The following is a 24597-nucleotide window of genomic DNA, read 5'->3' as shown; positions in this document are numbered from 1 at the left end:
TGTAGGCTCTTTCTTTGCATTGCTGATAGTTTCCTTTGCTGAGAGAAAGCTTTTTAGTTTGAATCTATCCCAGTTGTTAATTCTTGCTTTTATTTCTTGTGCTATTGGAGTCCTGTTGAAGAAGTCTGGTCCTAACCCGACATGTTGAAGCTCTGGACCTACTTTTTCTTCTATAAGATGCAAGATCTCTGGTCTGATTCCGAGATCCTTAATCCATTTTGAGTTTAGTTTCATGCATGGTGAGAGATATGGGTTTATTTTCATTCTGTTGCATATGGATTTCCAATTCTCCCAGCACCATTTGTTGAAGAGGCTATCTTTTCTCCATTGCATATTTTTGGCCCCTTTGTCTAATATGAGAAAATTGTATTTATTTGGGTTAGTGTCCATGTCCTCTATTCTGTACCATTGATCCACCTTATATTTTGGTACCAATACCTTGCCGTTTTTGTTACTATTGCTTTGTAGTAGAGTTGAAGATCTGGTATTGCGATACCCCCTGCTTCACTCTTTCTGCCAAGGATTGCTTTAGCTATTCTGCGTTTTTTATTTTTCCAGATGAATTTCATAATTGCTTGCTCTATTTCTGTAAGGTACATCATTGGGATTTTAATTGGAATTGCATTGAATCTGTATTGCACTTTTGGTAGTATGGCCATTTTGACAATATTAATTCTTCCTATCCAAGAACATGGGAGATCTTTCCATCTTCTAAGGTGTTCTTGAATTTCTTTCTTTAGTGTTCTGTAGTTCTCATTGTAGAGGTCTTTCACCTCTTTTGTGAGATTGATTCCCAAATACTTTATTTTTTTCGAAGCTATTGTGAATGGGGTAGTTTTTCTAATTTCTCTTTCTGAAGATTCATCGCTTATATATAAAAATGCCTTAGATTTATGTGCATTGATCTTATATCCCGCTACTTTACTGAATTCACTTATGAGATCTAAAAGTTTTCTGGTGGAATTTCCTGGTTCCTCTAAGTATACCATCATATCATCAGCAAATAGGGATAGTTTGAGTTCTTCTTTTCCTATTCGTATCCCTTTAATTTCTTTGGTCTGTCTAATTGCTCTGCCTAGAGTTTCAAGGACTATATTGAATAGAAGTGGTGAAAGAGGACATCCCTGCCTTGTTCCAGTTTTTAGAGGGAATGCTTTCAGTTTTTCACCATTTAGAATGATATTAGCCATGGGTTTAGCGTAGATGGCCTTTACAATGTTAAGGAATGTTCCCACTATCCCTATTTTTTCAAGTGTTTTGAGCATGAAGGGGTGCTGTATTTTATCAAATGCTTTTCTGCATCTATCGAAATAATCATGTGATTCTTGACTTTAAGTCTATTGATATGGTGAATGACATTTATTGATTTCCTGATGTTGAACCAACCTTGCATCCCTGGGATGAAACCCACTTGGTCATGGTGCACTATCTTTTTAATATGTTTTTGTATGTGATTTGCTAAAATTTTGTTTAGAATTTTTGCGTCGATGTTCATTAAGGATATTGGTCTGAAATTTTCTTTCCTCGATGTGTCTCTGTCTGGTTTAGGAATCAGGGTAATATTGGCTTCATAGAATGAGTTTGGGAGAGTTCCCTCCTCTTCTATTTTCTGGAATACTTTGAGAAGTATTGGAATGAGTTCTTCTTTAAAAGTTTTGTAGAACTCGGCTGAGAACCCATCTGGTCCTGGACTTTTCTTTGTTGGAAGGCTTTTGATGATTTCTTCTATTTCATTACTTGAAATTGGTCTATTTAAATTGTGTATGTCCTCCTCGTTCGGTTTAGGCAATTCATATGTCTCTAGAAACCTGTTGATGTCTTCGAAATTTTCTATTTTGTTGGAGTATAGATTTTCAAAATAGCTTCTAATTATGTTTTGTATTTCAGTCGTGTCTGTTGTGATATTTCCTTGTTCATTCTGAATTTTGGTGATTTGGGTTTTCTCTCGTCTTCTCATTGTTAGTGTGGCTAAGGGTTTATCAATTTTGTTTATTTTTTCGAAGAACCAACTATTTATTTTGTCATTTTTTTGTATCGTTTCTTTTGTTTCAATTTCGTTGATTTCAGCTCTGAGTTTGACTATTTCCTGTCTTCTACTACTTTTGGTGTTCGTCTGTTCTTCTTTTTCTAGGGCTTTGAGCTGCATTTGCTCTTTCATCTCATCGTTTGCTTCCCTAATCATTTTAATTATGTACATTCTGAACTCCCTTTCTGTCATTTCTTCTGTCATGCTGTCGTTGGATTTTATTGATGTAACACCTAGATTTGTTTGGGGCATTTTCTTCCCTTGTTTTCTCATATTGTTCAGGAATCAGTGGGTCATTAAGATATTGCAGATTTCCTCTATCAACTTATAATGTCTCTGAAGATTGCTAGTATATCCCCTCTTATCCTTCAGTAGCCTGAAGTCTTGGAGGAGGTTGATAATGCAGAGCTCCACGAAGAAGCTGCCTCTCTAGGAGTGGTGACCCTCAGGTGGCGTATATTCCCTGCTAGTGGGCAGGGGTGCCTCCACTTGTTGACCAATGGTCATCCAATGGGGAACTACTGCGGGCTGAGGCAAAGGCCTGTTTGTGCCTATGTCTCTGGCTTTACCGTCCCTCTGGGAAAACCTCCCCCGGCCGGGAAGAGTCACTCGGTGGGGACGTCTCGCTGGTCAGTTGCCCTCCTAGAGGTTCCCCTCAATCTACAACCACCACCTGGGCTGGGCTGTCTTCCTCTGCAACGATCCCAGGGGCCCGGACCTATGTCCTGGGCCTGGGAGCCTCACCCTTCGCAGGCGAGTCTCCTTAGGCTGCCCCTCCCAGACACTCTGCCCGCCGCCCTGGAAACTTCGCTCTGCCCCTAGGCGTGTCTCTGTGTGGCTCTTCCAGCAAGAAGCCACCTAGCTCCTGGGACCCTGCTCTGCACCAATCGCCTGGCTATGCAGCCCCTCCCCTGAGCCCCGTACAATAGCTCCGAGACCCAGAGACCCGCCACACACCTCCTCCTCCGGACAGCCGCCCGGTTTCCGATGCAGTCACTAGGAGTCCAAGGAACTCACTTCGGGTCTCCTCCTCCCGCCAACCACCCGTAGCCCTAGGCAGTCACTCCAAGTCCAAGTGACCAGCCCTGTTCCTCCTCCTCCTCCTTGGGGTAGCCCCCCAGGTGTTCAGGAGCGGTGGCTCCGAGACCAGGTGACTCACCACGCTCCTCCTCCAGGCAGGCCACTGGTGTTCAGGAGCGGTCGCTTTTAGTCCAATCAACTCACCACTCGCCTCCTCCTCTGGCAACCGCCTGTGGTTCTGATGCAGTCACTCCCAGACTAAGCGTCCCACCGCTCTCCTCCTCCAGGCATGCCACCAGTGTTCTGGAGCAGCTGCTCCGAGTTCAAACAGCTCATCACGCAGCTCCTCCTCCGGCAACTGCCTGCAGCTCTGATGCAATCACTCCCAGGTCAAGCAACACGCTGCGCTCCTCCTCCTCCTCTGGGCAACCTCCTGGCACTCAGGAGCGCTCGCTCTGAGTTCAAACAGTTCACCACGCAGCTCCTCCTCTGGCAACCGCCCGTGGCTCTGATGCAGTCACTCCCAGACCAAGCGTCCCGCCGCGCTCCTCCTCTTCCTCTGGGCAACACCCCGGTGTTCAGAAGCGGTTGTTCTGGGTCCAAACAGCTCGCCACGCAGCTCCTCCCCAGGCAGCCGCCCGGAGCCCCAGCGGCTGCTCGTCCAAGCGCTATGCTGAGCCGCCTCCTCTACGATGATCCCAGTTGTCCGTGTTTACCGCTCCAGTGGGGGAGGGGCGTCTCGCCGAGCAACTCCACTTCACAAATTCCCTGCGTTCCGGGGCTACCGCCCCATCCGGGACGCCTCCCCAACAGGAGAGACTCACCTGGCAGCTTTGAGTTGGTCCCAAGTCTCTCACTATCTCCTGTTTTGAATCTTGCGTCCTGGAGCAGCGTGAAATGCAGCCGCCCTCTAGTCCGCCATCTTGGCCCTCCGTAATCGCTTATTTTTAACTCATGATTTTGCACTTAATATTTACAGGATTTTTTTTAGACTGATGTAGTTTTTGAATATTTTAATCCATTCCATCTATCATCTAATTTAGCCATTAGCTCTGTGATTTTACTCCAGTCCATACCCACTCAAGCACTGAGACCTTATTCTACCTTATATTTGGTTTTAATGGTGGTGCCCTTTATTTCCTTCTCTTATCGACTTAGTCCACATTCTTTTTCCTCTTTTTGTAGGCATTCACTAGACGACTAGTCTTTGAAGAAAGGAGCCACAAGAATCTTCATTTATTAGAAATGTTTTATGGCAAACAGTTAATGATGAATTGATAATGATCAGAATTGCAAACAGATGGTAACCACAGTTTAAGGGGGTATTGATTCCTGATAGACCTGCAAGGAAGATTTATTGAGGTCCTAAGAACAGAAGTTTACATTTATGAAAGTCCATGCATGTCACAGAGACCACAGGAGAATAGTTATATCATTGTTTATAATTTCAATGTTCAATCCTACCATATAGTGAGCATTTATTTCTCCTACAGCAGAGGTGAGATATTTGTTTCTAAGAGGGTTTAACCTTTTCAGGATCACAGAGGTGGTATGATGGTGGACCAAAATTCAACTCTAAGAATTCCACCCCCCCAGAGGGATGGAGAGTGAGAGAAGAATGGAGGAACTTTCAATTATGTAGAAGGAAATGAGGGGGCTATGAAAAATCATGGAATGAGACACACATCATTACCCTATGTACATGTATGATAACATGAACAGTATGAAACTACACCATGTACTACCATAGAAATGAAATGATGTACCCCATTTGAGTACAAGGAATCAAAATGCAGTCTTTAAAAATTAAGAAAGTAAATAAATAATTTAAAAAAAAGAAGTCTGTCTCAAGAACCCAATAAGTGAGAACTCTGTACTATACCTCTGGAATTTGTATATCCCAAAAATTATAATTAACAGGATGATGAAGATAGTGGAAATGATAATAATAATAACTATCATTTATTGAAATTCCTACCATGAAGAGAGGCATTTTTAAACCATACCAACAATGTAACGATAATAACCTCATTTTTAGGAAGAAAGAAAATTAAGACACCAAGAGTGAAGTGTCACTTTGTTCTGAAGTGTCAAATCATAGAAAGATGTTTTTTTATGTTGAAAGTCCACAGTTAATGACTAGTGTAGAATTTTCACAAAAACTAGTATATTCAGAGATCATCAAGGAAAATACATGGAATGTCTTTGATTATTTTGGAATGGCTCTATAAAATATAAAATTAGTTGATATCCATAAATTCAAAAGGAAGTTTTAAAATAGGCCAATTGGTGATAACTAGAGTTATGCTACATTAAAGGAAGTGTGGCTGATTACATAAATTTAAATGAGAAATGAGCTATCACTTCATGGAGGGACTTACTGTGATTTCCAGGATCAAACAGAAGGGTGATATATTCAGGTGGTAACTATCTGAGGTACACATTTACATTTATTGAACATGCTTTCACCTCCTTTCTCAGCAGATAACCAGACACATGGAAGCTGAGAACCACACAGCACTATCACAATTCTTTCTCCTGGGCCTCTCAGAGGATCCCAAATTGCAGCCCTTTCTGTTTGGACTGTTCCTGTCCATATACCTGGTCACTGTGCTCGGGAACCTGCTCATCATCCTGGCTGTCAGCTCTGATGCCCACCTCCACACCCCATGTACTTCTTCCTCTCCAACCTGTCCTTGGTTGTTATCTGCTTCATCTCCACAACAGTTCCAAAGATGCTGGTGAACATTCACACACAGAGTAAAGACATATCCTACATTGAGTGCCTCACTCAGACATATTTTTTTACAATTTTAGTTGGAGTGGATAATTTTCTACTGACCATAATGGCTTATGACCGCTTTGTGGCCATCTGTCACCCCCTGAACTACACAGTCATCATGAACTCCCAGCTCTTTGTCTTCCTGGTTCTGATGTCTTGGCTCATCACGTTCTGAGTCTCCCTGATGCGTAGTGAATTGACTGACCTTCTCCATAGGCACCAAAATCCCACATTTCTTCTGTGAACTAGCTGAGCTTCTCAAGGTGACCATCTCTGACACCTTTATCAATAACTTGTTTGTGTATGTGGCAACTGCCCTACTGGGTGTGTTTCCTGTAACTGGGATCCTCTACTCTTACTCTCAGATTATCTCCTCCTTATTGAGGATGTCCTCTGTGAAGAAGTATAAAGCATTTTCCACCTGTGGGTCCCACCTCTGTGTGGTCTCCTTGTTCTGTGGAACAGCACTTGGGGTTTACCTCAGTTCTGCTCTGACCCATTCTTCCCAGGAAAGCTCTATTGCTTCAGTGTTGTACACTGTGGTCACCCCCATGCTGAACCCCTTCATCTACAGTCTGAGGAACAAGGACATGAAGGGGGCCCTTGGGAGACTCCTTGGTACAGCATTTTCTAGGCCTTGATGGATTACTGACCTCAGAACTCAGGGGATGTTGTGTCTCCTGAGGCAAATGTACTGAATTACAGTATTGTAACTCTTTTTCTCCCCTAAATTACATTCTTGATTTCTTGTATTCCCATAGCTCTAATGACTTTCCTTTTCCAGATTGTTATTTCTTTTTCTCTTCAGAAACCTCCCATTTTAACTCTTCCCTACCTATGGTTTATGAAGTCTCAAGTTGGTAAGTGTTCTTACAGGCACTGTTGAGACTTCCAACATGATATAAAACACTTGTATCACATGCTGAGGTGGATTTCTCAAAAAGTATTGCTTTAATGGTCTTTATCTCAATTTGGTTGTTCCTCTGTTTTCCCGGGAGAAATGTAATGAAAATCATCAAAGCAAAGTGCTTACAATACTTGGACTATTTGTCATTTTACATGTATGGCTTTATTTGGTTCTGGAAACATTGCTTGGGAGAATTCTCTCAAATTCATCAACTTTCTGGAAAGAGACTGAGCTTGAAATTCACACTAACCTGGAACATGGCACTGAGCCCATACTCCTTGCCAAGCCTCCTTTTTTGTAAGAAAGATTGCATTTTCAACATGAAAGCTGAAATCCAGCTTTGAAAGTGAGTTTGTTCTTTTGATTCATGGTGATATAATGAGTGATTTAATGTCTGTGAAATATTGCTATATTACTTGTCTTCCTTTCTTCCTTCCTATTTTCTTCTTCATTCTCTGCTTCATTTATTTTTTTCTCCCTTGTTTCCTTCTTTCTTCTTCTCCTCCTTTATTTTAACTCTTTCATTGGTAATGTTACCTTATATTGTATGTATACACACAAGTTGTTTATCTCTTCATCCATTTTTGGACAATTGGATCATTACCGTATTGTGAATATTATGAGCAGTGCTGCCATGGATATTCATGAACCTGTGTTTGAGTAGTTAAGTGCTATGATGACACTTCAGTCAACAGAGCCTGCATACAGTGACTCCCTACCCATCCTAGTTTGAATATGTTCTATGATGGTGCACAATGATAAAATCTCCAACCAACTTTTCTTAGAAAACTACCCTAGTGGTTAAGCAAGCAAATGCCTATACCTGTTTTAATTACTGTAGTAATAATCTCAAGAATAAACTTCTCTTTTATATGATCTTTGTATATTTAATTGTTTGAGGAATAGCTGAGTATGTTTTACATTCCAATGTGTATAAGTTCTAATATCTTCATATCCATGCCAATACTTGTTATTTTCAATTTCATGAAAAGTATGTGAAATTGGTAAAATTATTTTATGCATTTATGTATATGCCACAATGAAATCCACTGTTCTCTATGATTAATGTTAATAATCTCATTGTGCTCTTGATTTGCATTTACCCATGATTAATAGAGTATCTTCCAGTGCCTGTTGGCAGGCACTATATATGTTCTTTGGAAAAATGACTTCTTATTTCTTTGTTCATTTCCCCATTCTGTATAATGGCTTCCCATTTACGACAAGCACACTATTTACTTTTATTAATTAAAATATTAATATAATTAAATAAATAAATAAAATAAAATAATGATATATAATGCATCCTTTGAAGTTATTTCTCCTAACTAAAATGTGTCTCCTTAGACCAACATCTACCCACCCCAACTCTCTGTTAAACAATCTTTTTATCTTTGCTTTCATGAGTTGGACTGTTTTGGATACTGTGTTTAAGGCAGTTCCATGTCTAACTCCTTTCTTTTAACAGAATGCCATAGGGTTTCATTCATGTTGTACCAAATGACAAGATTTCATATTTTATCTTTCTACACTAGGGGCCTGTGATTTGGGATTCCTATTCCTTTGTGATATATGTTTTTTGCTAACATGGATAAGGGTCCAATTCTGATTTTTTTTTCCTGTTTATTTGATATATGTTGGCATATGAGAAACTACTGTTTTTTACAAAGTCTTTTGGTAACTTTTTACCCCACTGATATTTCAGAATATCTTAGAAGACTGCAGCTGAGGTGCCAGCCAGGTATCACTCACCTCATGGCTTCACAGCTGAGGATATGCTACAAAGTTATTTCATGCAGCTGTGGGCAGGATTTGGGTTCTTGCAGGATGGTAGCCAGAGGCCTCCCTTAAATTGTAGCCACAAGGGGCTCCCATGGAGAATCTCAGAATGCAGAAGCTGGCTTATCAGTGAGAGCAAGCACGTGACAGAGCCAAGGAGGACCAGGCCTATCCTTCTATCAGCACATTGGTTCCTAAAAACCCAAGGAACATGGAACTGTCCCTTTGTTTCCACTATGGCCCACAACCCATCAAGACTCCAGTTCATCAGCAAACTTTTCTTCAGAAGAACTGGCAGATGCGTATATGCTTCTCTTCTGTAGTGGGTGTTCCCACAGATTTGACTATGCTGCTCTTGGAACTGAAGTCAAAAGGAGACATGGTCCTCTTCCAACATTAGAGTCACACTATGACATCACACTAAACTCCTGTCACGCCATCCCAGATATAACAGGCATACCCAGTACCTGCTGAGTTTTTCTCAAGAGAGTGGTCCTCTCACTCCAATGAATTTCTTTTAGATTTTGCATGTGTTATCACCTAATTAAGCCTTTATAAAATATATAGTTGTCTGTCTTAATGAAGTTAAGACATGGGAATCATGGTCTTTGGAAATTGTCCAGAGTCTACCCAAAAGGCTCCCACAAGTCATAAAAACTAAGAATTTGATTATTCATTAATTAATGTAATGAAACCTGAATACATATCCCTTCAAGATGAATTTAGTAGAAAGGTTGCTATTGATGTGTGTGTGCATACATACTAGAGGTGAATTTGGCAGGCCACATAACCTAATAGCAGGAGGGCCTAGTGTTCACATTATTTAATAAAAACATTTTGTATCATGTTTCAAGTCACATAATTTCTAATACCAGATTACTTATGCATTCTAGGAATACACATTTGAAAATAAATCCCTTAATAAGAAGAGCTTTCGTTAATGGGGAACTATTGTTTGACTGGCTCATGACATACATAAATACAATTATTTGAAGGTGTTTAAAAAACTGTACTATTGCAGTTAATTTGTCCCTGAGAAATCCAAGGCTCAGAAGCTGAAAGTTGTCCAAATTCTCACTTTTATAAGCCAATATATGAGTGAGGAAATGTCTTTAACTCCAACATTAGAAAGAGTAGAAACATACCTCAACATTGTAAAGGCTATCTACGCTAAGCCCATGGGCAACATCATTCTTAATGGAGAAAAATTGAAAGCATTTCCTGTAAAAACTGGAACAAGACAGGGGTGACCTCTTTCACCACTTCTATTCAACATAGTCCTTGAAACACTAGCCAGAGCAATTAGACAGACCAAAAAAATTAAAGGGATACAAATAGGAAAAGAAGAACTCAAGCTGTCACTATTTGTCAATGACATGATTCTATATTTAGAGGATCCAAAAAACTCCACTAGAAAACTTTTAGAACTAATAAATGAATTCAGCAAAGTAGCAGGATATAAAATCAATATGCATAAGTCTAATGAGTTTCTATAAATAAGTGATGAATCCTCTGAAAGAGAAATTAGGAAAAAACACTCATTCACAATAGCCTCAAAAAAAAGAAATACTTGGGAAGCATTCTAACAAAAGAGATGAAAGACCTCCACAACGAAAACTACAGAATACTAAAGAAAGAAATTGAAGAAAATCTTAGAAGATGGAAATATCTCCCATGTTCCTCAATAAGCAGAAATAACATTGTCAAAATAGACATTCTACCAAAAGTGCTATACAAATTAAATGCAATTCCAAATAAAATACCAATGACATCACCAGATTATTTTTAGAACCAACTTTCCAAAATCTTTAGCTTGTGTCCATATCACTCAAGTAAGATTTGCACACAATATGTGAATGGGGATAGTTCTTTGCATTTCAATGACTGACATATTTCACTTTAATTATTAATAACCTACTTTTTTGACTTAATTTTAAAAAAATAATAATCCTTAAAACATCTTATTTCTTTAAGGATGTATTATCAAATATATTTCTGAAATATATCTAACAACAATCCTTACATGATTATTTCATATTGAATAAGGAATGATATTTTTGTTGGGATGCAATATAGGAGATAATACCCTATGATATGAGTCAGGAAATCCAAATATTAGTTCCACCTCATTGACCTGTTACTGTACAGAGAATGTATACAAATCTGTCCATCTCCACACTCACAATGTTTTATAGAAATCAGGAGAAAAATGCCCATCTCCCCAGCATGGGTAGCACCTAAAAGAAATTAGTAAACATTTCATCATTTGCTCATTTTATCAAATAAAGAATTCTGTCATTATGGAAATAGCATGTACCTTCCAAAAACAGTTATCAAAGGTCAGTGGAGCTTGGAATGATGTGAAACCCCAAAATGGGTCAGCCCAACCCAGAAGTTTCACCTGCCCCCTTCTCTTTGTGCTTCTTTATTCCCAGGAGAATGTCTGCCATGATCTTTGAATCAATCAATGATTTAGGCTCAATTAAATGAAAGTTTAGAGACTATGTGCCATGATAGATGAAGCAAAAAAGAGCCATTGTTTCTTCAATCTCATTTTATTGGGATGTTCCTCAAAGAGAGGACACTGCAAACAGAAGGGTGCCTGGAGCATTGGGCACATGCTGGTGGCAGACAACTTTTGCGAACCAAACAAGATCTATTCAGTGCTTAACACAGGTTTTCATTATTAATTCTTCTTGTGGGGCAGGCAGGTTACGGGAAATAGGGGTTCCAAGATAAGATAGGGTTGGGCATTTCTTTCCACAAATCTAGCACCTACTTACATGAGGACAAAAATACCATGTCCTGCTATTGAAATTGGATATGGCAACTTTCAGCAATAGTATCTTCCAGTCAAATTGTGTGAAGATTATCTTTAAAAATAATATTACCTAAATTTTATTTCACTCTCATTTGATATGTACATAATGTTAAAAATGGAGCATCTATATCTGTTATCCATTATTCAATTCAACTTTATTAATGATAAGTCAACTAAAATGATGATAATGTTGTATCATAGAAATTAATAATCTGCTCCATGTCACAGACATTCCAAGGGGACAGATAGATTGTCTCTGAATCTGATGCACTAAGTTGCTAATGTCCCATTAAAATATTGCCAGAAGATTTTAAGTAGAGGTTGGTCCTTTATACCAGGTAAATCAGGTATATCTGAAGCACACTTTAAACCTCTGATTGGTTTCCTGAGGAGGACTGAAGTGAACACCAGACTGTGTCTTTCCTTTTAAGAGAGAACAGCTGGATGGATACCCTGCAGTGGGGAAAGGGAGGAATCTGTGCTGGAGATGGTGTGCCTTCTCTTCCTGTGATCTTTGCTTCCTGTGATCTCAGCTGTCCTATAATGACTCAGGGGCCACCACCCACCGCTCCCCTGTGTGACCCCTCTGGAATCCCCAAGTAGAAGAGCATGGTGAGCCTGGGGTCTTTTCCTGGAATGACATGGGGGGAGTTTCTGGGTGCGGTGTGAAAGGGAGAAACTGCCAGGATCCTGGCAGCAAGATGCCCTGATTCTGTAATCAGACAGCTCACTCCAACCACTGCCTCACTTTTTCTACCTCACAACTTAGTTCAAATTACATAAAAATACTGTCCTATTTCAGTAAAAGAATAATATTGTGGGGGAACATAACTAGGGAAGACTGAACTTTAAATACAAGAAGCCACATGAAACATATAGATTAGCACCTCCCATTTAGGAAGCCCTCAATATTGGTTCAGGACTTATGATTACTGTTCTCATCCTCATCAACTTCACAAACCTTATTGAATAGCTATCAGGGACCCATTTTCCAACAACATGGATAAGATGCCTACAGTAAAGTAGAACCAGGGTGGGAAGAAATAAAAGCTTTGAACAAACCATTTGGTATATCCACCACCACAAAGTACCTACAATTCCAAGTCACAGCAGCTGGTATTCAGCATGTTTATATCCACCCTTATGATCAATGCATCCTTAACTGCATTCTGCTGATGACTGCTTCCACCAGTCCTTCCATTATCTCTCCTCTCCCTCAGCACTTACTGGGAAAAGTCGCCTCTTTCCTGGGTCATGACCAAGAGCTGAGGATCCAATGCCCCTCCTCTGTCTGGTGCCCAGTGAGGTCTCAGGCTCTGCACTCAGGGTTGATATGAGTAAGGTGATACACAGGAGAGCTTCCTGAGGCAGAAATTTACATGAGAGGCAGCCGAAGGTATGGGGCTGACTGGACTGGAGGCATTGACCAAGCCCAGAGCTCATAATTAGCCAAACTGGTCCATGTTATCCAAACCTCCAAGAACTTCCTGATGTTAGTGGAAGAAGTAGGAAAAGAGAAAAAGAATGTCCACAAAGTTTTGGGGCTGTATTTTTCTCAAGATGAAGTTTGTGAGTTCTCTTCAAATGTTTACTTTTTTAAAAAAAGATTCATCTCCTTTTAATTTCAATCACATACTGGGGTAAAATACACATAACAAAAATTGACCAGTGTTAAATGCACAGACCAATGGCATTATGTAGACCCTTGGGGAGGAGAAGTCTTTATACTTTCAACCTGATGATGGGATTCTCAGAATGGGAAAAACGATTTTAGAGTAAGACAAAAGAGACTTCAAGAGAGAGAGAAACGTGAAATTGAATCAACAAAATATACTTTCTATACTTTTAGAAAATAAGACCTGACAAGATTAAGGAGTTGAGCAGGTTCAGAAAATAGAAAATTGCACATCCTTGAAGTATGTTAATTGCAAAACAATTGAACTGTGCATCTGGGAGTTCACAAACTGATCATAAATTTTTTCAGCCAAGAAGACATAGAGTTGAAGGTTCATGATGACAGACAAAGGCAGGGGGTGACAGTCATGAACCATCATAGTCAGAAGCATACCAAACATATATCCAAAAATAAGAACAAAGGGCATCTGTATCAGGCATCCCACTTAGAAAATGATTCTTCTGTGAATTTGGATGTCCACAATCATCTTTGGGGCTGTGGAGGAGATGTGACAGATGTCAACTTAGGGCAGGTTGGAGAGGAAGAAGCTTATGGGGATTGATACTGGCAGTTGAGCTGATGATCAGGATGCTGAGCAGGTAGGCTACCAATCTCTGTGGTCAGAAAGGTAGAAAGGGGATGGGTTGCAGGTCTGGGTCCTCATACTGACCCAGGAGATGAAATTCTGAGGTGTGTGTTAGACTTCATGGTTCTCTATAACTTGGACAATTTTTAAAACAGAAAAGCAGGTTGGAAAAAATGAAACCAAAAATAGCACCCAGCATGGTGAACATTTGAACTGAGTTCAAGTGTTCTCAAGTGGAATACTCACAGCTGAGGTCCACCCTCTTCAAGAATTCTTCTCACTTTGACAAACTCAGCCTTCTTAGATCTTGCTTCTTATTGATTTTTTGTATTGTTCACCTGAGAATGTGTTCTGGCATTTGGGTAATAACCCATTAGTATTATCTCTTAGTACTACAAATAATACCCATTTCTTATATTAATATATAAACATTAATACTGTGTGTTTATGTCTAATAGTTTGTAGAGATTTGATTTATTATCTATGAAATTTAAGTTCTGGGCATCTCTGCCTGATTCCATTTTGATGCATTTCTGTTCCTGAAAGACAATGAATATCAGAATATTGGCAGGTATATTTCCTTGCTGAAAGTTTGCATATCAGTATTGACTTACTGATCCAGAAATTAGATTCTTAAAGCTTACCTAAAAATGCCCAAGTTCATCTAAGCAGTCTACAACACAAAACCTATTACCTCTGAAATGTACTATTTTCCTTAGACATGCAGCTTTGTCCCTTGGTGGGGTATGGTATTACCTGAGGGAGAGTCAATTTTTTTTTTTTAGTTTTTTTTTTTCATTTTTTGTCTAATAGTTTATTTTTCTAAATAAGCAAAAGGCAATTTTTTGAGTTTATTACCATAAAAATTATCTTGCAATATTGCTGTATCTTCCACATCATGTAAGTTATATATACAACTCAAACAACTTCACACCAGAAAACCCAACCTAAAAATGAGCAAATGAACTAAACAGATATTCATCAAATCAAGAAATGCAAATGGCCAATAAATATATAAAAAATAAATTTCATGATTCTTAGTAATCCTGAAAATTCAAATGAAAACTATACTGAAATTTCATCTAACCCTTGACAGAATTTTAATCAACAAAATAAATAATAACAAATGCAGAGAAAAATGTGAGGATAAAGGAACATTTATAATACCTAAATTTTATTTTGCCCTAATTTCATACATACATCAATTTCTAGTCACATAGGAGACACACATGAATTTAATCTTACTTAAAGCAGCTATATCAACCAAAAATCCACTCAGCGAATGGATCAGATGCATCTAGCTTTTCATTGTTTCATAACATCATAAAATTTTAAGCAGAGGTCCAAATTTCTAAATCACAGGTACAGATTCAAAACTCCGGCCAGTTCTGAGTAGATATGGTATAAAATCCTGGCTTGAATGTCTTCTTTTGAGATTGAGTAGGCTGGTATAAGGTCAGGGCAGGCTGTGGACAGCTGGGGGACACACTGGATTGGGAGAAAGTGAGGCCAGAGCTTCTCATTGTTGGTCTGCTCTGACTGTGACCTTAGCCTATCATCTAGAAGGGCCCGCCCTGCATTGACCCAGGGGGTTTCAACCATGCCTCTCCCTGTGGTGTGTCAGTAACTGCATGAAGGACTAGCACAGGGGGAAAGGCATCCCTTTCTGGAGAGACAGGCCAGTGAAAGTTCTGGTCATGTTGCTAAGCAGGCAGCATTCAGGGATTCCATCATGAGGCCCCGCACCTAGACCCAGACCAACATAAAAGTACAATGTTCCTCCCTTTTCTAAACAACAACAATAATATACGAGTTTACACTGTGGAAAGATAATGAAGATGCAATGAAATGAGTTATACAGAGCAGAGCACAGAAGTCAGATCCTGGCAATTAGAAATCCTTCAAGATCAGTTCATGACATTATGGATACTGTCATCCTCTTCATCATCTTTTTGGAGTACACAGGAAACCATTTTCATCAACATTGGGCTCTTATGGATGAAATATCTGAGGTAACCAGAATCAACAACCTCACATGAGTTTCCTGGCACCCCGTCATAACCAGAAACCTGAATTCCACATAAAGTTCATAGCTGAACTTTTAATATTGATATCCTCCTGTCTTGACACCCAGACTTTCATGTCTGTTCTCTTGAAGGGAAATGAAGATTCTGACGGGCCTTTCTCCATCCACCAACGTCCTCACACTTAGTGGGTCTTGCTCCTTCTCTGCTGGGTTATGAATAAGGAATGGAGTTACAACATCCCTCCAAGTGTGGAAGAGTGGAGACCCCTTATGACAAGAAAAGGTAGAGACCCTCTGATATAAAACAAATACATCTAGTTAAGATTGACCAAACCAAAATGAGTGTGAATAAAATCTTTGAGTTGTGCTGACTGTGGTAAATACAAGGACAGTACCCGAGAGAAAATAATGTGGTCATGAGTTAAGGACATTGTGACCATTTGTGTGAAGCAACCCATCCCTTCAGAGGCCCCAGAAGCTGCTGGTTTCAGATATGGGTGGTCTGGCTCCCTGCCACCTAGCTTGCCCTGCTAACCTGCCAGGTGCAACCTGACATAGATAAGCTGGACCTGGCTGCTTGCACTCCTTGGGGAAAAAAGAAAAAAAAAAAAAAAAGGAAAAAGGCACCTATGCCAGGATTGTTTTATGGTTGTCACGTTCAAAATCAGCTTGCTGAAGTCACTCCCCCTACCACTTCCCTTACTTGGAGTAGTAGTCCTGACACATCAGTGTTTTTTTTATCTTTGCCCCAAATAAATTTTTTTCCTACTTTAGTCTCTGGTGATCTCGCTACGCATTGATAACCGGACTGCACAACACAAGGACTGGTGCCCACTGAAGGTTGAGCCTCTGTCCTAAAAATTAACATAAAACCAGGGTCATATAGGAGTTTCCCAGTGAAGAAAACCATGGGAGGGTAGACACAGTTATGGAGCCCATGGAACTGGAGGCTTCAAATGGAAGGGATGGAGGAGTCAGAGTCTTATTTACTCTCACATGAGTTTGGAGGCCCAAGTATGGAGCTCATACTTGACCAAATTTATCCACAACATCCCAGTCACAAAGGATATCCTCATGTCAGAGGAGAAGAAGAGGAGAAAGTGAATGTCTCCTGTAGTTTCACAACTCTTCTTAAAGAGGAGAAAGCTTGTATGTACTCTTTATTTCTCTTTTTGTTTTTTCCTTTAAATTCCACTGTTTTTTCTGACTCATAGGTAATATTGTCAAAATACAGATGACAATTCAGTCATTTTTGCCGTGATCAAGTGCACAGCTCAGTAGCAGTAATTACAGTCAACTCCTTGTGCAACCATCACCATCTTCCATCTCCAGGAATATTTCACCTTCCAAAACAGACTTTATACCCATTAAGACACTTCCAATTCCTCCTTTTCTGGCCTCTGCAAGCCACTATTCCACTATGAAGCATGATGTGGACATAAAGACATCAAACTCAAATAATGTGATCAAGGAAGCAAATTTAATGTCTAGATATTTAGTTTTGCTGAGTTTCTGGCGTACATTCCAAATGGATGCCACATACCTGAGATCACACTGTTCTCCTGTGCAGCCTCCTCAGGGCACTTCTAATGTCCCTGTTACTCAGGCTGTAGATGAAGGGGTTCAGCATGGGTGTGACCACAGTGTACATCACTGAGGACACCACACCCTTTCTGGTGAATGATAACTGATCTGAAGAAAGGTACACTCCAATGCCTGTTCCATAAAATAAGCAAACAACTGAGAGGTGAGACCCACAGGTAGAGAAGGCTTTGTACTTGCTCCCTAATGAAGGGATTCGCAGAATAGAAGAAACAATTTTATAATAAGAGAAAAATGTCCCTGAGAGAGGAAGAAAACCATAGACCACACCAACAAAATACATGACTATATCTTTGGTAAAGATATCAGAACAAGAAAGACTAAGGATCTGAGAAGGGTCACAGAAGAAATTCGAAATGTCCATGTCCTTGAAGTATATAGACTGTAAGGCAATCAAATTGTGCAACTGGGATTCCAAAAGGCTAAAACCAAAAGACACCAAAACTAAGAAGCCACAGAGGCGAGGATTCATGATAACTGAGTAATGCAGGGGGTGACAGATGGCCACAAAGCGGTCATAGGCCATCACAGTCAGCAGCATTTCATCCATACATCCAAAAATAATAAAAAGGGACATCTGACTCAGGCAGCCCACATATGAGATGACTTTACTGTGAGTTTGGATGTCCACAATCATCTTTGGGACTGTGGTGGAGATGAAACCAATGTCAGCCAAGGAAAGAATGGAGAGGAAGAAGTACATGGGGGTGTGGAGGTGGGGGTCAGAGCTGACAGCCAGAATAATGAGCAGGTTCCCAAGCACTGTGACCAGGTACAGGGACAGGAATAGTCCAAAGAGGATGGGCTGCAGGTCTGGGTCCTCTGGGAGTCCCATGAGATGGAATTCTGAGACGTGTGTTATATTTTCTGGTTCACTTTTGTTTGGACACCTTTTGAAACAGAAAAGAGTTTTAGGGCTGGGGATATAGTTCAGTTGGGAGAGTGCTTGCCTCATAAGCACAAGGCCCTGGGTTCAAGTCCCCAGCACCACAAAAAAAAAAAAAAAGAAAGAAAGAAAAGAGGTTTAGAAAAAATACCCAATAATCAATTACCACATAAAAAACAGTATGCATTATTTTGACTTAGAATACCCAAACACTGTGTAAAATTAGAACTGCATTATTTGAATACTAGAGAGTCCATATCAGAGAACATTATGTGCCACTTACCTTCCAGAATATTTTCAGCTTCTTGTGTTTTTCTGATTACCTCTTTGGGAATGTATTTCCCATTACTGTGCACAGACTTATAATTTATATGGGTCGATTCGCTGAATGTGCCACCACAAGCCGTATAGGAAAAGATAGCATTTATTAAGACATATAAATATATACAAAAGGAAAACCATCCCAGGTAGCATACCAACTCAGCACCGGAGAGACATCATGGGCATTTCGCAGCAATACATAACCAAAGAAAGCAGTCTTGTCACCTTTGAGTACTTCTCATCTCTCTTAAATACACCAGAGTAAACATATGAAGTTGTTGTCTGGAGCCACTGGGCTCAGTGCCATCAGTACGTTTGGTCTCAGACCTGGATCTGGCCAGGAGCCAGGCCTTGAGAGCAGAAACCAGAAGTCTTTAAGTTTTTTAATGTTCTCGGGCAGAGAGCTTATCTGTCCTTGAACAGGGGCACTGCCAGACCACTAAGTTTCTCATGCAAGTTGTTTACTCCTTGCCCTGATTTCACTTTTTGAAAGCACTCTTAAACAAGACTCCATTTTTCTCTACACTTTTCTGTGGATGAAGTCCTCACTCAATTTTTGTTTCTATTCTAAAAATTGTATAGTATAGAACTTCTGTCTTTCTGGACTTCAAATTGTAATCTTCGTATTTACTTTAGAGGTACATAACCATTGTTATCACTAACCATAAATGTCTTATTTTTTGGACTGCACCTGTCAATGTGCCAATGATGAAACAATAATGAAATGTTAAGAATTTTTGAAATTGTATAGTTTATTAGGGTTCATGTGTATCCATCTGATATAATTTCAGTAAAATATCTAGTGAAGAAGAGAGTTTTGCGACCCCCCCCACCTTTTGTCATTTCTTATTCTCTAATGACTTTGGAATAATCTTCATTGCTTTTTTGATCATGTTGTTGAGGATTTTAGAACCAGCAAAGCCACACCCTTCTTGTGCTATTTCACAGAACTTCACATAAATACTTTCTCAGCACTTAAAAGCATTATATCACACCATGATATAATTACAAAAAATGTGCAAAATAAAATATTTAGGGGTTACCTTAGTAAACATATCTGTACCATTGATTTATGCCTAACATTGAAATAATAATTACCTGGCTTATAGTGTTATTATAAATTTTTTTTTAAATTCAACTAGTGGTTTTAGTTTCATTTACCAATATACTTCTCTTAATGTTATCAGTGTATGTGATTTATCACATATATTTACTCAAATATTTTAAATATTTTAAAATATCAACATACCACACTTTGGACAAAACCCAACTTAAAGTATCCTCATGTGAAGTTCTTCATGGTACTTTCCTGCACCAGGATTGAGAACCACCAGGATTGGCCACCATCGTTAATGTTATCTACTGTTACTGGCAATAATACCCACCGCTCATATTAAAAGCAAACTTTAAGCAAAATATGCTTCAGAACCTAATATTTTAGAAGGATTTCATTTTAAATCTATGAAATTTGAATTCTTGGTGTCTCTGAATAATTCCATTCTGCACACCTGTTCCACTAAAAAATGCAGTTAAGTTTCTGTAGGAGAATTTTTTGTGTTGATATAGACATGTCAGGATTGCTTTGTGTATTCATGATCAGGTTTCTCTAAGGTTTACCTAAATAGTATGTGAAGCTAGTCTAGTCCACAACATGCATATTGGGCATGAAATGACCACTTTGTAAAGTCTTGGATTTAAGTCTCTATGCAGTACCTGCAACTCAGTCAAATGATTCAGATAATGCAGAACATGTCCTGAGCAAGTAACATCATTTCCTTACTGAGTTTGCTATAACCCTAATCTTTTAAAAATCCTGTGTCTCTCTCCATATTGCACAAATGAAAATTTCTAGATAATATATATATATATATATATATACATGTGTGAGATAGTTATTTGAATTTCAATAATTGATACATGTTCCATTTTACTATCAGTCATTTATATTTGGTGTCACAATAAAAATCATTTCTATTAAAAAAGTCTACATCTATTAGTTTATACTGCCAAATTATTACTGATCCATATGTGGTAGGTGTTCCTGCAGGATTAATGAATAAATGTCATCTCGTATAGGGAATTTAGTAGTTCCATTTGGCTTCAGTAGAGGACACAGTCCCCTGTGATGGGACTCAGGAAATCAACAGCACAGTCCTGGTTCATTAACCCATAGTTATACACACCCATAACTTCCACATATAACACATGTAAGTTAAGTTTGGAAACCAGTAAACATTTGGTCCTCAAATCACTTTTTCAAGAACTCATTCTTTATACCAATAGTGAGTTTATTGATGCAAACCATTTCCAAAAACCAGTGAAGCCTGAAATGATGTAATCAAAACACAAATGAGCTCAAGAAGGAGGAATGCTTGCCCACATCTCTTTCTCCCTCTTTTGTCTTTAATACTCATAAATACCTGTGCTATTACCTTTGAATAACGTAACAGTGTAAGTGCTGTGAAACTAAATTTTAAGATCTGTATGTTCGTTGTACAGGCACAATTAAGAGGTGATTTTTTTTGTGTCCTGTTCTCTCTGACTTTCCTAAAAAAGATAAAAGTGTAGACCTGAAAGCACTAAGTATATTGAAGCCACACTTGGTTTTGTGAACCAAGATGTGGTTATTCTAGGTTTTAAGCAAGTTCCTTTTATATTTGATGCCTCCTTTGTATCAAACAAGGTATGGAATCTGAGGAATCATAGATGAACAAGGATTAGATTGCTTTCCAAATACACAGCACATTATTTATATAGGCACAAAAAATCAATTTCCCCATTGTAGAAACAGGAACACAGCAACTACAAATAACATGGTATTTTAGCTGACTTGTACAAAGATTAATGTCATCCTTATAATAATAATAATACATAAATTGCATTACACAATTGTTTGACATGCTTCTCACAGGTTAGTCACATGGGGAGCCTTCATAATTCAAAATCCCTTCAGTCCTTTCTACCTAACAACTGATAGCTGTTACCTTAAAATCCAGTTCTCCCTCCCTTTTGGGAAAATAACTAGCAATGGCTTGCAGAAAACCATGCAGATTAAATGGAATGAAACAAGCTACTCATAGCTCAGAATCTGAACTCAAGCATCCCTCAAATACAGTTCAGGATGTGATGGTTACTCTCCTCCTCCTCTTCCTCCTCCCCCTGCTCCTCATCTCTTCCTTATACTTTGGGTGTGCTTAGCAGTCAGTGTGGGGGTGCAGTAACACTTTCATGCATGGGTGAGATGTATTGACAGGTAGGGGAAGAAAACAAACATCACACAAGTCACAGGACCCCAGCTTTGCACAGAGCAAGAGAGTTGCATAGAGCAGCTGAAGACTTGCATGCTGCTCTCCCACCACTGCCTGCCTCACCTCTCACGTTCATCCTTAGGGTGAGCAGACAGTGCTTCCGTCAGCTTCCCCCACCCATCTTCTCCCTCAGCACTTACTGGCTTAAGCTGCTTCTCTTCTGGGTCATGACCCAGCAGTGAGGGCCAGTGCAAATCCCACAAAGGTTTCAGTGCCCCACTCTGGCTCAGAATGAATGGACTGGATGAGGCAAAGATCCTGGGACAGGCAGCCAGGGAGGCAAAGATCCTGGGATAGGCAGGCAGGTGTGCGGCACACAGGGCTGAAGCCCTCACTCTGAAGCCTGGTTATTTATTATAAAACAACCACAAAGGTTCAGTTCACAGAGCCCACAATTAGCTAAATTGGCCATGTAATCCCATTCTCTTAGGACTTCTTCATTAGTAGAAGAACAAGAAAGAGGAAGTGAATGTCCGTCGAAGTTCTAGGCTCTTCCTCTCTGGGAGAAGTCCCAGGTACTCTTCACTTAATTTGTTTCCTGTCTTTCCTTGTCTATTTTTAAAGATCCATTTGTATTTTTCCCTCAGTTGCTGTGGTAAAATATATGACAAAATTACAATTTTATGTGTACCATTCAGTGGAATTAATTACATTCACTTTTTTATACAGTTATCACCAACACCTGTTTCCAGAAATATTTTCTCTTCACAAATTTAAATTTGTAGCCATTTAAAAAATTTATTCCTCCCTCTTTTTTGTGTGTTTTTCCTTGATACTGGGTATTTAACCCAGGGGTCCTTAATCACTGAACCACAACCCCAGCCCTGATATATTCTTTATTGAGAGACAGGGTCTCACTGAGTTGCTTAGGGCCTCACTGAGTTGCTGAGGATGACCTGGAACTGGCCTTCCTCCTGCCTCAGCCTCCCACATTGCTGGGGTTACAGGCATGCCTCACCATGCCTGGCTTTCTCCCTCTCTCAAACATGGTAATGACCATTCCTTCATGAAACATGATGAGGAATTAAACCCACAAAAATAATGTGAGCACGACAAACTGCTTACAGGTCTACACATTTAGTTTTGCTGCCAATTCTAGCCTCCCTTGAAAACAGATGCCTTCGGCTCTGGGAATATATGCATTGCTGTGCATCCTTCTCAGGGCAGTTTTAATGTCCCTGTTCCTCAGGCTGTAGATGAAGGGGTTCAGCATAGGGCTGACCACTGTGTACATTACAGAGAAAACTGCATCTGTTCTGGGAGAAAGTGATACAGTGGAACCAAGATACACTGCAAGACCTGTCCCATATAATAAGCAAACAACTGCCAGGTGAGACCCACAGGTGGAGAAGGCTTTGTACCTCCCCCCTGAGGAAGGGATCTTCAGAATGGAGGAAACAATTTTATAGTAAGAAAAAAGAATCCTGGAGATGGGAAGAAATCCAGACAGAGTAACAACAAAATACATGAAGATGTTATTTGTTAAAGTATTGGAACAGGCAAGATTAAGTAGTTGAGAAGGGTCACAGAAGAAATTAGCAATCTCCACATCCGCGAAGTACCTAAAGTTTAAGACAATCAAGTTATGCAGTTGAGAATCAAAAAGGCTGATCAAAAAGGACATCAAAACTAAGAATCCACCAGAGGTGAAGGTTCATGATAACTGAGTAATTCAGTGGGTGGCAGATGGCCACAAACCAGTCATAGGCCATCACAGTCAGAAGCATGTCATCCATGCATCCAGAAAGGATAAAAAGGGACATCTGCATCAGGCAGTCCACATAGGAGATGACTCTGCTGTGACTTTGGGTGTTCATAATCAGCTGTGGGACCGTGGTGGAGATGAAGCAAATGTCCTCAAAGGACAGGTTGGTGAGGAAGAAGTACATGGGAGTGTGGAGGTGGGCATCAGAGCTGATAGGCAGGATGATGAGCAGGTTCCCAAGCACCGTGACCAGGTACATGGATAGGAACAGTCCCACAAGCACAGGCTGTAGTTCTGTTGTTCTGTAGTTCTGTTGTACAAGACAGCTCCCCAAGAAAAATGGAGGGACAGTGTGACCCAGGAGAAGGGAGGGAAATTAGTCAAACATTAACATGTTAGATTTTATGATTCCGTATTGGTGACCATCTTTTAAAAAAGAGATGAAGGTTAGAAAAAGACAACTCCAGGCATTGAACTGTCTCCATATATTTTGAATTTAAGTATACAGAGTATTTGTTCACATTTCAACATCAAGGTAATTTTCTAATACTTCTCAGTTGTGATCCACTTAGTCATCATAAACCTCCTTCAGTGCTGACTTCTGTGTTGGCTTCATTCTATGTGTATCTATTTTAGAGACATCCAAAGGAACAATGTTAGAAGACCAAGGAATTTAAAGATAGCCAGTCCATTATTACTGTAAAATAAATCCAACACATTTGAGAAAAAAAATAAGTAGCAAAAGCCTTCTACCTTTATAAATAAAGTCATTCTACTTATGAATGTTAAGACACAATTCTTATTTTATTCTAAGTCAATTGCCTAAAGTCCTTTTACTTATTTTAAACTCCATGTAAGAACAAGAGTATTTTAAACTCCATGTAAGAAAAAGAAAATGATCTGCATACTACTTTTAATTGTTTATAAGCACAAGCATTCTTATTTGCTAGTTATTTTCCAGGAGTTTTACTGTCACTGAATTTTCTTATGTCCCTCTTTTGTAGTTATAAGGTCTCATTCAATTGTGGGGTTTAGAAATCATGTAACAGTATAACTCCTATTCTAGGCATACTGAAACTCAAATTTTGGTAAGTACAGTTTAGTTAAATCCATGTAGTCATATGATATCCTTTACGATAAATGTGTCATGGAT

General features: G+C 39.4%; 1 protein-coding gene and 2 pseudogenes across 1 annotated transcript; 1 reads left to right on the top strand and 2 right to left on the bottom strand.

Moving 5' to 3' along the window:
- Window positions 1-5542: 5542 nt before the first annotated feature.
- Window positions 5543-6469, top strand: LOC124968017 (olfactory receptor 7D4-like; annotated as a pseudogene).
- A 10702-nt stretch (window positions 6470-17171) lies between these two features.
- On the bottom strand, window positions 17172-21908 carry LOC124968016 (putative gustatory receptor clone PTE01). Its single transcript, XM_047530420.1, has 2 exons — window positions 21880-21908; window positions 17172-18141 (listed from the first exon to the last, which is right to left on the bottom strand). Exons 1-2 carry the CDS (start codon window positions 21906-21908, stop codon window positions 17172-17174), a joined length of 999 nt encoding a protein of 332 aa, XP_047386376.1.
- Window positions 21909-22808: 900 nt separating this feature from the next.
- LOC124968015 (putative gustatory receptor clone PTE01) lies at window positions 22809-23703 on the bottom strand (annotated as a pseudogene).
- Window positions 23704-24597: the final 894 nt, after the last annotated feature.

This window comes from Sciurus carolinensis, chromosome 17 (genome assembly GCF_902686445.1).
Source record: "Sciurus carolinensis chromosome 17, mSciCar1.2, whole genome shotgun sequence".
NCBI lineage: Eukaryota > Metazoa > Chordata > Mammalia > Rodentia > Sciuridae > Sciurus > Sciurus carolinensis.
Note: the sequence above shows the minus strand (reverse complement) of the source record. Positions and strands in the feature narration are given on the sequence as shown.

Coding starts and splice junctions, on each gene's coding strand:
- LOC124968016 (XM_047530420.1), bottom strand. CDS start 21,908: ATGACCCAGAAGAGAAGCAGCTTAAGCCA. Junction 18,142..21,879: donor AAGAGAAGCAGCTTAAGCCA/GTAAGTGCTGAG, acceptor CTATATCCCCAG/CCCTAAAACTCTTTTCTGTT.